The sequence below is a fragment of the Molothrus aeneus genome, chromosome 5 (genome assembly GCF_037042795.1).
Source record: "Molothrus aeneus isolate 106 chromosome 5, BPBGC_Maene_1.0, whole genome shotgun sequence".
Classification (NCBI taxonomy): domain Eukaryota; kingdom Metazoa; phylum Chordata; class Aves; order Passeriformes; family Icteridae; genus Molothrus; species Molothrus aeneus.
Window position 1 is genome coordinate 41,629,412 of NC_089650.1, and position 13,667 is coordinate 41,643,078.

The 13,667-nt window shown below is 35.2% G+C and overlaps 1 protein-coding gene across 2 annotated transcripts in view; it reads left to right on the plus strand.

Moving 5' to 3' along the window:
* The window catches only part of GXYLT1 (glucoside xylosyltransferase 1), a 29,197-nt gene extending 17,146 nt beyond the window's left edge, over window positions 1-12,051 (plus strand). For both annotated transcript variants that reach the window (XM_066549947.1, XM_066549946.1), the window contains 5 exons: window positions 583-708; window positions 1,516-1,767; window positions 7,078-7,201; window positions 7,519-7,691; window positions 10,158-12,051. In XM_066549947.1, coding sequence (XP_066406044.1) covers window positions 583-708; window positions 1,516-1,767; window positions 7,078-7,201; window positions 7,519-7,691; window positions 10,158-10,319 — 837 coding nt within the window. In that variant the 3' untranslated portion in view covers window positions 10,320-12,051. The remainder of the gene's footprint in view (window positions 1-582; window positions 709-1,515; window positions 1,768-7,077; window positions 7,202-7,518; window positions 7,692-10,157) is intronic.
* Window positions 12,052-13,667: the final 1,616 nt, after the last annotated feature.

Here is a 13,667-nt window from a genome sequence, read left to right on the forward strand (position 1 = left end):
TATATTGTTTAGAGAAATGGAAACACCTGTTTTTGAATGTGGTCGATACGGTTATGTGTAATTTTAGTAAATTTCAGTTAATTAAAATTACATTATGACTGGAGTAGCAGTTGTAGAAGCTGATGAAGCTATAACTGTGGAGGGTTTTACTATTTTTGTGCTTCAAATGTCATATCAGCTGTGACTTTAGTATGTTACACATGCTAATTTATATACACTGTTATGCAAACAGTAGCTGTGTCAAAAATGGAGTAAGATTAAATTTGGAAATAGTTCATTGGTATTTGTTCCATGGTAAGTTGTTAAGAGAGGAAGAGTTTTAATTATTATACTTACTTTTATAAGTAGTAATTTACTTTGCTTCCTCTTCCTTTTGCATGTGATCTGATGTGATGTGTTTTCTTCACAGTGGCTTGCAGGTGCCACTTTTTGTTCAAGTCTTTTGATTAGCTGACAAATTCTTGGATTTCTATTGTAGAAAAGAGGCATTGCACTTGTGTTCAAGTATCAATTTGAATAGCGATTTGATTTTTTTTTGTTATAGAATTGAAGTAATTTTTGTGATTTCTTATTTTCACATAGCTTGAAGAATTCCCCTATGAAGGAAAAGTTAATTACACGATATATCCAATAACATTTCCATCTGAGAGTGCAGCAGAATGGAAGAAATTGTTTAAACCATGTGCTTCACAAAGACTATTTTTGCCAGTAAGTTACTTTGTAGTAGGACAGTCCAGAAGTCTGTTTATGAAGCATCAAATGTCCTTGTTAATCTGATTTCTGTTTGGTTTTAAATGAAGAACTACCACTACTCCTTGAAGTTACTTTTTTGACATCCGAAAAAGTCCTCTGAATTTAACATTCTTCTGTGGCAGTAGTCCCCTATGGCATAAAAGTCCTTTTTCCACTTGATGCATTATGGCACAGTATCCTCAGAAAGAGGTGTAGGTCATGTCATCATCTCAGAGGTGAGATGGATTTATCACACCTCATCTCCTCATTCCATTGGAAAGTCTCCTGTATGCATGGGTCTGAGAAGTCATAGAGAAAGGGAGACAAGAAATGGGCTCTTGTTGCCAGTGTTTTGTGCATGTGCTCATCTAAGACACTTCAGAGGATGTGCTTCCTGCTTGGGGGATTAGAGCCATGGCAGCTATCTCCCAGAGGTGGGCTCTTAACACTTGATCGGCTGCATGAGCAAGCAAAGGGAGCAGGAGCCAGAGAGGAGCTCCTGTTAGGGTAACACCTGGCCTCCACCTACTCCTAAGGAGCCCTGACATATAAAATGTAGAATGAGTACTTTTGTAATGCTGTTCTATATGAAAGTTATTTCCCTCCACAGAAATTCTTTAAAATGTGAGAAAAAGGAATGATACAAATTTATTGACTGCAAGCTGTCAGTGTAAAGTGAATTTATTTGCATATGACAAAAAATTTGTTTAACTTTCTTGTGTTTTATTTAAGAGAAGTTCAATAAAACTTAAAATTTTGGTTTTAAATTTCTTTCCCTCACAGTTAATCCTCAAAAATGTGGATTCATTACTGTATGTTGATACTGACATCCTGTTTTTGAGGCCTGTTGATGATATTTGGTCTTTTCTGGGAAAATTCAACTCCACACAAATTGCTGCAATGGCACCAGAACATGAAGAGCCTCGTATTGGGTGGTATAATCGATTTGCTAGACATCCCTATTATGGAGTAACTGGAATTAATTCTGGAGTCATGCTAATGAATATGACACGTATCAGAAGAAAATATTTCAAGGTATGTGTGTTGCTACAGTTGCATTTTTGGTGAATTTCCATCTTTTAATTCTATTTCTGTTTCATATTCATATGTATTTTTCAAAATGTTTTTTTTCTGTAATTGTAATAATGCTCTGAAAGTACGCTGTGTTTAAAATAGTATCTGTTTTTTAAATGTCATTCACTATAAGACTTTTAATTTCAAGTGTGCTTGCTTGATTTATTTTTTCATAGTTCTGAGAGATCCTTTGACTTGATACAGTTTGCTGTAAGTTACTTTTGCTAATACATATGCCCACATTATTCCTTCACTACAGGCATCCCAGAAAAAGAGTTATTGTAAATTTGTAAAATGTGTGTGGTTGTATGACCAGGAGGTGGTGCTAAAACATTTAGTAAGTTGTTGAAAAGAAGATTTCCAAATTTTGATCTTTTACATTGTAGCCAGGTGATTATCACCCTAAGTATCTTTTTATTTGCTTTGAAGTCCTAGTTTTTGTAGACAAAGAAATTTTTCATGAAAGTAGCTACTACTACATGCATGGAAGCAATACACACACCAGTAGAAATGGTCACTGCTTCTCAGACTTGAAGTTTTTTCTTATGTACTTGAAACACAAGTACAGAAGCAGTGTTGTGTGATTATGCTTGGGGGAAAGTACATCTCTGTTTAAGAGAAGTTTGATAAGGGAAAAATAATCATGCAGTCAAAAGCTTCTGGAAGATGCATTCATAAGAGGAGCAATATAAACTTGCAGTAGACCTTAATTTTCCCCCATTTCCAGTGTGATAAGCAGCTTTCATCCTAGCATTCTTGCTGTGTATTTTTCTTGAAAAAAAATTCAGAGAATTTAAGAGAAATGGAGAATGGATTATCTCAGTTGTAGTTAAAAGTAGAGTTATAGTAGCTGTAGTACATGGCCGCAGTTTCTCCAAGAAAACTTATTGGAGAAGAAGTTTATATCTTAAGCTCTGGCAGTGCATTTCTGTCTAGTGATTTATTTTCAGTGTGGTAAACACTAAGATAAAGTTGGTCTTTTATTCACTCTGTGCCAGAATTCTGGTTTGGCTTCTCAGTACAACTTAGTGTATCTGAGTCTATACACAGTAGGCCTGAGAGTGTATGACTTTTGCTTGTGACTGATAGCAAAGGAACGACTATTCTCAAACCTTTGGAAAAGAAATAGACCAAATTCAGGGGTAGGGGCTGTCCTAATACCCCTTGCCAGTGACACTGCAGATGCTTTTGGACCTTACAGGTAACCAGTTCCATGTTGTGTCCCATTAACTATTCCAGTGAAATACAGTAGAACTAGAAAATGCTTCCTTGTGTTATGGGAAGGTGTGAATTTGTTTATATTCTTTCAGGAAGCTCAACAAATTCTTCAAGGAGTTCTGGGAGTTTTTTTATCTTTTTAAAAATACCCATAGACCTTTTTGCATGATACTGTAGAGGTAGAGCATTTATCTGAAGTGAAAGTTTTGGATCAGGATATTCCTCCAGTGCTATGGATTTAAAACTGTGGGTTCTTTGTCTGTTGTAGCCCAAATTACAAGCTGAGCCGCTTGAGGCCTTTAAGCATCTTTCTTCTGTTGTCACATTGATTTTTAAGAGTCAGGAAGATCCAGAAGATGGATAAATAAAAAATAGAACTAGAGACTTTAGCCTATGGTTATAATGTTCATCTGGGTAGCAATAACCTGTAGTTCCATGTACTGCTCCAGGATTAAGTAATCTTTTATCCACTTACCTATTTAAGCCTCCTCAGTCTTCTCAGGAGTGTCAGGCCATTTCAGACAAGCATCCCAGCTCCTGGGCTGTCAGTGGTGCCTAATGGATGTTGTTCCTTCTGGTCCTATCTTACTTGTCTTGTGTGTGGAGTCTCTGTACGGCACAAATGCATGCACTAAATGCACACGTGTGTATGCTTGTGTACAGCTAGAAGTGCATGCACAGATGTGCTACTGAATATTATACTGCATTGTACTGGTCATTATACTGCATAACTGCACATGACACTAGAATTCATAGTGAAGCTTCTGATGGTTAGTGCCTACATGTTGTCTCTGCTAAGCAGCAGTTAGAAAATGGGAATGTAAAGCAGTCAAGACTGTTTAGGATATTGAAGAGGTAATAGTAGGTGACTTTTTTTGTATTTGTATACATATAGATGTAGATTTTTTTTTAAAGAGATATAGCAAATGCTACAGGCATGGTGCTTTTAAGCAAAAGGACCAGTGAGGCAATGTGAATAGAGAGGAATGACTTCAATCACATTTATTGAGAAGGTTATTGATGCTTGAGATGCACGCACTCAAGGAAGGGAGCAAGCTCTTAGAAAATAAAACAAGCCCCAAATAAATGAACTTCAGATAGAGTGTGCAAAGGTTCACAGCTATGCTTTAGGAAAAAAGAAACAAAGTTCAGAGAGCTTCTATGACCTAAACCATTACAACTTTTTTTTATCATTCATTGTTGCTTAGGGCTGTAGTTTCAAGAAATATGGTAAGCCTGCAAAAAACCAAATTGCTTCTAAAAGGAAGGCTTCTGTCTCTTAGTAGCTTCTTATCCCTACTTCTCTTATTTACTTGGTTGTAGCCTTTGATTTTAGGTCGTTTCTATGATTCAATTCAATTTGCTAACAGTAAAAAAAAGAAAACCTTCTGCTGGGTTATTGAAGTATATCAGCTTACATAAACACGCAGTAAGTGTTAGCACTACATTTTTAGTGTAAGAACAGCATCATGTAAACAGAAGGCAGAGGGCTGGCTCTCCCTTGGCATTAAGGAAATTTAAATTGGTCAGCTGTTTGTGGGACACAGCTGCAGTTTGTTTAGATATTGCTGTGTGATTTGAAAACCTTTCCTCAGCTTTATATTTTCTTAGAATTTAAAAAAAGTAAAGGCTAAATGTGACAGCTTTTTTAAGTCTGACTTCAGCCTTTGCCAAGCAGAAGTTTTCTGGTACAGAAATGAGTAATGACCAAGCTAAACAAACAAAAAACCGACCCAAAATGTCAGAAAATACTTTGATGTTCCTCCATATTTTTTCTTCTTGCACATTTTCTTCTGCTCAAATAAACTAGAGTTTTGAGAGTTCTTAAGAACCTGGCTGTATCAGTGTGATGTCATCACAGAAATGCCTACTATCATTTGGGGATTTTTTCTCAAATTGCTAGCATTGTTTGCATGTTGTGGAATACTGTAGAGAAGGCTTATATTCTGGACATTTTAAAATTAATGTAATATTTTTTCTTCGAGTTTTTTTACTTGAGTAACTTCCAAAAAGTAGTTCTATCAGAATCCTACTTCTCAGGCTTTCACCTTACAATGGACTATTTTAAAGAAGGGAAACAAGTAATTATTCAAGTAGTTTCCCTTGCTCCTACACTGGTGTCATTGTATATCACTGCTGTTTTATTAATATATAGCTCTTTTCTATTTATGCAAAGGTTATGGAAATATTACAGTTTCCAGTTCTTAAATCTGACAGCACTATTTGTCAAGTAGCATTGCTTCTAGACATCTGGCTATGTGATGCACGTTCTTACCTGCTTTGCATCTTCTTGGGATATCCTCTGGATTTCTCTGCTGTTAAAACTGTGCAAGTGGAAAGAAAATTCTATTAAATAATGACTTAAACAATTTAAACTTCTATTTCTATGTGTTGCTCTAAAACTGTATTTGTCATTGTATATTTTTGTACCATCATTTGCCTGGTATGAATGAGGTAATTTAATTCTGTTTTTAATTGTTAGCATTTTGTCTAAACTTAAACCTTAGGTCAGTATTCTGGGAATTGCAAATTTCAGGTGAGGGAGTAATCTTTACTGACTGTGATTCAGTCCTATTTATTTGCTTTTTTGGAAGGGTTTAGCTTAGTAATAAAGCTTGTGTTTTATTTAATATAATCACTTTGCATTTAATCTAATGATAATTCTTACTGGCAAAGAATTTTCTTGTGCATTTCTTATGCCTGTGCTCATTGAATACTTGCAGGAAATCATAATCATAAATTTTTTAGGAGAGGAGAGACTGTAATATTCTGTTTGGCTTCTTGCATAATATAAGGTATAGATCTTTTTTTGTATTAATTCTTGTCTGAAATCTTGTAGTATTTCTTGGTTTAGTCTTCAGTTCTGAAAGCCCTTCATATTTGATGGCTGAAGTGATCTGAGGGAAGAGTAAAAGCTGAACTGCAATTTTATGCACTTTCTACTTTGTCAGTGTAAAGCACAGAGAAAGAAGTCTTTGATACTGTACATCTCAAACTGAGTATTTTGCTCCTGTCTCTTAACATGATATTCCTGTATGCAAATCTGAAACTATACTGGAGTTCTAATACAATTTTTCTTTTGGCAACTTGCTTAAAAAGCAGCAAGGTTAAATTGCTTGTACTTGTTCAGGAATTTTCTCTCTATGGGACTTACTGCTATTCCATCCCCACTCTCAAAACTGTGAAGTACAAAGTGAGCAGCCTTGTTCCTTTTCATAAATCTTAAATAAGCTGTAAAGATAAGAGATTAGCTTTAGAATATGTAACCATTTAAACTGCAGATTTGAATCCCTTTGTTAACATGGAATTCAGTGTAGGCCAATTTACTCCAAGTAGCTGCTTCTCAACCAGAACCTTAGAAGAGCTCCTTGTCTTTTGAAGTGATTCTGCTACATCAAGAATTCAGGAATTTGGTATCAGCTGTTGTTTTGGTTCTTACTGACTTTTGCTACTGAAAAGTTGTCGTGTTGATGAGGAAATTCAAGTTCAGTAACTAAAAAAATAAGTTCAACTTGATGAAAATACTTCTGAAAACCTTTGAAGGATTTCTGTATTTTTGTACACTACTTTGTAGCCAGTATTTTTTCTCTGTCTGTATTTGGACCTATTTAAGAATTAATTTTATATTGAACTGATTTGAATTTTTGCAGTTAGCGTTAGAACCTGTGTATATTATAATTCTGTGAAAAAGAGAGAAATCGCATGACGTGTGGATATTTAAATACTCCCCATCTACTTGCTGCATGACTTAAACACAGTTTTGGTGTTAGATCCTACTGCTGCATAAAAAATCCCTTGCTATTCTTAGAATTCTTGATTTGAGATGTTAGAGGAAAATTTTTCGGTAAGTTGATCATTGAGAAATAAAGCATATTGGAAATGTCTGTAAGGAATTTCTTTAGACAGGCTTCTTGGTTTAAAAGGAAGAAGTTGTCTATACATTTGAGATCTGTACCTTTGCAGTGCTAGCTACTGTGATTCTGTAAGGCATTTCCATCCCTATAGATGTAACTGTCCTGAACATGTGTGGTTTTGCTTTGTTCTGTTTAACAGAATGATATGACACCAGTCCGGTTACAATGGGGAGAAATTCTGATGCCACTACTGAAGAAATACAAGCTGAACATAACATGGGGTGATCAGGATCTATTGAACATTATGTTTTTTCACAATCCAGGTAAATCCACATTGATTTTCAGCCTAACCACTGTGAAGTTATCTTTTCCATAGAAAAAAAATCTCCAGGAAAAAAAATCCAGGAAAATATGCAATAAGCAGGCTTTTGGGTAAAAGCCTTCAAGGGACTATTCATTTACTTAGTTCTCTGAAAGCATTTGAGACAGTGCTGGAGCTTGCTAGAGTGTAATGAACTGTTAGATTTCAAAACAACTTTACAGAAATTTATAAAGCTGTCCTAAATAAATAAAGAAAATATTGGTTTATTTCCTGAAACAATTTTGATACTTAACCCAGGGCTCTCATTTTTCCACACAGAAAGTCTTTATGTCTTTCCTTGCCAATGGAATTACCGGCCTGACCACTGTATCTATGGAAGCAATTGTAAGGCAGCTGAAGAAGAAGGTATATTTATTCTTCATGGAAATAGAGGTGTTTACCACGATGATAAACAACCAACTTTTAGGGCTGTCTATGAAGCAATAAAAAATGTAAGTGATTTTGTATTGTACTTTGTATTCTTTCGTGTATGTTTATCTATAGTGGTAAATGTATTTTGTAGGCATGTTGATATTCACCTTGATTGCAACAAAGTAATTTTTTCACTTTTAAGTAACATCAAGTGTTTTACTGCTTTTTTCTCTTTTATTGATTGGATGGAGTTCCAGTAAATTCCTGTTTTGATGAACATCTTTTGATACAGAGTGTAGACTGTATCTAGGTTAGGATTTGAGAACCATGCCTGTAGTTGTCAGTGTTTATTTAAAAGGCTTTATTCTCATTTATTTAATAAATCACCTGGTGAATTGTTTCTGTGAGCTTTTGGACATCTTGGAATATCTGAATAATAGGAAGGTGCCGACAATGATCACTGAAATCCAGATACCTGGCCCTGCATGGGGCCATCCCTGAAAGTTACACCATACACCTGAGAGCATTGTTCAAAGACTTCCTGCACTGTGCCAGGCTTCATGCTGTGACCACTTCTCTGGGGAGCCTCTTCCAGTGCCCAGCCACCCTCTTTCCGAAAATCCAACCTAAACATCCCCTGACAAAACTTCGGGCCATTGCCTCAGGTCCTGCCTCTCACTGGTCACCAGAGAGCAGAGATCGGTGTCTGCCCCTTCTCTTCCCCTAAGAAGGAAAATGTAACTGCAGTGAAGTCTCCCGTCAGTCTCCTCCAGGCTGAACAGACCAAGTGACCTCAGCCACTCCTCACATGCTTTCCCCCAAGGCCTTTCACTATCTTTGGTCCTCCTTTGGACACTAATAGCTTTATATCCTTACATTGTGACCAAAACTGCACGCACTACTTAGTCAAGGTGAGGCCACACCAGTGCTGAGTAGAGAGGGACAATCTTTATCTCCATGATATCTGAATGAGCCATCACCAGAAACTTAATTTTTTTGGAGATTTTAAAGTGCAGAAAAAAAATCCCTTCTTCCCAAAGTTAGTGTGTATTTACTGCAACACTTTAATACCTAATTGTATCTAGATTTGGATTGTAAATTTTTTTTTATATACTATGTTTTGACCGTTTCCAGAAATTCAGTGTATTAATATGTTGCTGTTCCTTTAAATACTAAGCAAAATGACTTCTTTTCATTCTGCAAATAAGTCATCTAATGAGGCATTTATCACTACATCAGTATACTCACTGAAGAGCTGTAAAACTTAGCACTGATGCACATTTTAATGCAGCAGGCTACTGTGTGTGTATAACCTACAAAAATCAAGAGTATATTTTAATGTTGCTTTATAACACATTGTCATACAGGTATAAAAATGAAGAAAAGTACTTTTGGGGGTCTGAGAATACATTGCAGGGAAAGTGATTGTATTTCCATAAAAATATTATTTCTTTGTTTCCTTTGAGCATTGTCTAAAATAGAAGAAAAAATTATTTCCTTTTATTTATGATTCCATTTCATATGTGGATGCGTCAGAGAAAGTATGTAAACCACTACTGATTCAGTGGTAATAAGATGAACAAAATTATGTTACTTCAAAATGCTGTTTTAACTTAGCATTTGTTTATAAAAAACATTGCAGTGTTAAGCTAATGACAACTTTATTTCATGCCCATGTTAAACATAATATGTGTTTGACCATCATTCAATTTAATGAAACGTCAGTACCACTTTTTATACTGCTGTTTCATTATAGTTTGATAAGACTTGTATTACTTAAAGGTTATGTGTCATTTGAGAAAGTCACCATACAACAAAAAAAAATATCCAGAAATCATTTTAGAGTTGTAAATTTTTAATTGAGTGTGACTGTGTTCACAGGGGTTCTTGGATGAGGGAAGAGATGAGAATGTTGACTCCATGTTCAGAAGGCTTGATTTATTATTTTATGATATATATATATTACATTATAACTATACTAAAAAAAAAAAGGACAGGTTTTCTCAGATGCTAACTAAGCTAAGAATAGAAAAGAAAAGAAAAGAATGATAACAGAGGCTCGGACTCTGTCCGAGATAGCTCAGTCCTTGATTGGCCATTAATTATAAACATCCAAGATGGGCCAATCACAGGTGGACCTGTTGCATTCCACAGCAGCAGATAACCATTGTTTACATTCTGTCTCTGAGGCCTCTTAGCTTCTCAGAAGGAAAAATCCTAAAGAAAGGATTTTTAGTGAAAAGATGTCTGCGACAATTGGGTAAGGTATTTTTAAAAATTTCCTCCTTGCCTGTCTGAATACGTTCATTTGCCTAGCATAAAAGAAATCTTTCTTCTTAGGTTTATTGAAAGCATGAGATTGTACTTTTGTAATTTAGAGTTGTTTTTAAATTATTGCATTCAGAAACACTCCTGAGTTCTTGAAAACATTTAATAAACCTATAGACAGCAAATGTGATGCTGAAAATAATTTTTATAAAACTCTAATACCTCTGAGTAATGACACTCTTCCATATTAACCTTAAATTTTCTTAACCTCTTTTCAGTATTCATTTGGAGATGACCTGGTTCATTCGCTGCTGCAGCCCCTAGAGCGGGAGTTACAGAAAACCACGCACACATACTGTGGAAGAGTATACAATGTATTCATAAAGCAGCTAACAAAAAGTGTAAGAGACTTGTATGCCAGAAGATCAAAGGGAAGGTGATTTTTGACTCCTAGCTGTTACATCAAGAGACTGAATTAACATAGCTGGTCAAAAGGTGCAAGAATTCTATTACAGCTTGAATGGGCTCTTAATGTGCCCAGAAAAAAAGTTTACTAGCATACATAAAAATGAAGAAAATATTCATGTAATGAAGAGCAAGAATTTTTTTCTGCAACAATGACTTTCTAGTTTTCTGAAGTTCAGTCAGTGCTAATGTTCGTCTCATATCTGATGATTTGGGTGTTACTGGCTCCAATGGTCAGTAATTTTAGTCTGCATAATTCAATTATCTAATGATAAATGAACAAGGAAGAAATGAAGATGACTCTGTTTGGGAGTGTACCTCATATATTGTCTAGAATTCTATTAAACTGTGAATGTAGCAATAACTGAGTCAGCAGCACTAACCTCACTTTAAAGGTGTGAGCCTTTATGTAAACAAAGCTGTTTACAAGTGCAGAAAATATTCTCTTGTCAAAGAAATGTGTTGTAATCATTGACAATCTGTATGTGCCTTTATATGTTCATCTCTTACATGTTGAAGTACTGTTTTGACAATCTTGTTTCGTTTATCTCAGATGTAAACTGCACACTATAAATATGATTTTCTGAGAAATTGAGGATTAGTATGTGATACTAGTTTTCTCTGTAGTAAATACAGAGACTTTATATTAAAAAAAATTTGTTTCAACATTATAGAGCCATTAGCACCAAAAGGTAGAGCAGAACTGAGGGGGTTTTAAGTAAAAATCCAGTTTGAAGTTGCTTGTCTTACAATACTTTAAAAAATTTCATGGTTTTGCAGCTTTATTGGGCATTTTGGAAGTAGAAAAAAAGCCCAGTAGTGGAAAGCTGTTGCTGTTGTATTTCCATACTAGGAATTATTACCTGATGATTGTTATAGAGTATGTAGTACCTAAAAGTGAAGAGCTGTAGTACGAGTTCTCATGCTTCATCAGACTGTGTATTAGATGGGGTTTTTTTAGAGAATATATCCTGTTATAATATTTTTTTAATACATGGCTTTAAGATACTTTTGGGGCAGACCCTCAACTACATGAATGCATTACTGTTGATAGGGTGATAGTGATTTGCAACAGGAAAGGATTAGATTTCCTCCAATTATCTTAGTGAAAAAATAAAACCTTCTGTTTAAGTAATAAAAACTTTTTCTCCTGAGAAAACTATGAAGAAAAGGGCTGAATTCTAGTGTTACAGTTAAATATTTAAACTTGCATGGTATGAAATGTATTTGTAAAGTATATATGAACTTAGATAACCTGTCTAAGTGAGATGAAGTCTTCATAAAGTGAGCTTTTGGATTCCAGGACAGTTCCTGTGTGTTGAACATGGAGGATCCACTCACTGACTTGCACCTTCATCCCAACCCCATTTTAGAAGCTTAATTTTTGTAGCTGTTTCCTGGTAAAAGATCGACTGGCTCTGACTTCCAGATCCATGTGAGCTGGACAAATGCTTTAGCAGTACAAGAACACACTCCACTGTCAGCAGAGTTTGTATCCTGCTTCTAATTTCCCTGCAGGCTCAGGGTATAAATTTTTGGGATGGAATCTAGGAAGCAGTCTGCCTCTCGCGTAGATCTCTTCTTGCTGTGTAACCTTTTGAAGTCTGAAAATGTAGAAATCTCTGTGAAGGTGAATACTGTAACTGACTGATTTTACAATATGCAGTGCATTATTTTTTTACATAAATACTGATTTTTTTGTATCAATTTGTCTTCAGCTTTTCTTTTTACTTGTACTCTGTGTTTGTATTTAAAAAAATCTTTTGACTTTTTGTGCTTGTCTTTGCAGAAACTTTCAGTTTTGAATTTATTTTAAGTATGTTGAAGACATGTCAAGATACTCTTAAAACCTAATGGACCATTTAAGAATAAAAGGGGAATGTGGACCTTAGCAGCAACATTTCCACTTAAATTTCAAATTTTATGGTGGAGTAGAACAAAAAGAATTAATATTGATGCTTATTGTAGCACAAAGATTCTTACTTTGTGCTTATAACTAGAAATGTTTACTTACCATATTACAAATAGCAGAATGGTCTTGTGCCATAGGTTTTGACTAATTTTTTTAATAGAAATGAAAACAGCTCATCTCAGTTCACCTCCAGGTAACACTCGTGAACACTTTAGAAAAGTTTTAAAAAATGCAAAAAGCTTCCATTAAGTAATTCTGCAGAGTATTTGTCTGTTTCAAGTACATTTTTAGTTCTCTAATCCTTGTGTTTTAAATTTAGAACCTACTTTTACAAACAAAAACCCAAATCTGGCTTAAAGGGAAACATTTAGAGACACTAAAAAGACTGGGAATCCAGAGAATGTGATAGAAACCAGTTATGCTCCAAAACATTTGGATACCTGATTTGTAAGTTTAGATGCTTAGAAGTGTAGAGCTTACATCCAGCTTGGGAATTCTTGTCTCTCTAGTTTTACAAGCATTGCTTCTTCTACATAGTAAGTACTAACAAATTACAGACCTTTAGGAATCAAATTTTTAATGATTTATTTGTTATAAAGTTATTATAAAGTGTAAAGTTTGATAGAAAAATATCATTATCAGGAAATACACATTCAGGTTAACTGAAGATAAATCTGTCTTCCTCATGCTTGGTTAGTCTCTATATCATGGTACCTTATTCTGTCTCTTCCAAAGGGATCACAGTCTCATGGCAAAGAGATCTCTGTGAAGATGTTAATATCTTATTTGGATGAACTTCTGTCACTCATTGTAGACAATATGAAAAGCAAGCTGTCCCTTCATGGGACTGAAATACCCTTGTGTGTGGTGCTTGTGCCACTGCCAGTTACTAAGGCTGCATAAGCTTTATGAAAATGTCTGTCCAGTTATTTGTAGTTTTGCTGAAATTTAGACTGTGGTGACCTTTAATGCCAGTTGAATTGGTTTTGGAAAGCTTTTGGTTTAAGCTTAGAATGATAAAGAAAGCAGATTGGGGGAGGGGGGAAATATTTTTTGTTATCCTTATTTTAAACATATTTCAAAAGAGAATGGAGTTGCCTTATGCTGGTTTTGACCTAAATTTGGTCAAGCTGTAAACTTCTGGCAAAATGCTGATTGGAAAACTGAGCTGTCATCGTATTTCTTGATTTGTATCAGATTTCTCTCCATACCAGACATACTCCAACCATTCAGGCTTTCCACACTTCCATCTGTACATTTTACATAACAGGATGATTAGAAGCCAGCTCTCTTCCTTTTCCTCCTCCCAAATTATACTTCTATCTACACAGCATGGAAAAGAAAGTAGCTGCAATCTAGTGGTGGGAGTAGGATATGGTCTGGGTCTGCTTGGAAGGTTTAGGAGCAGAAC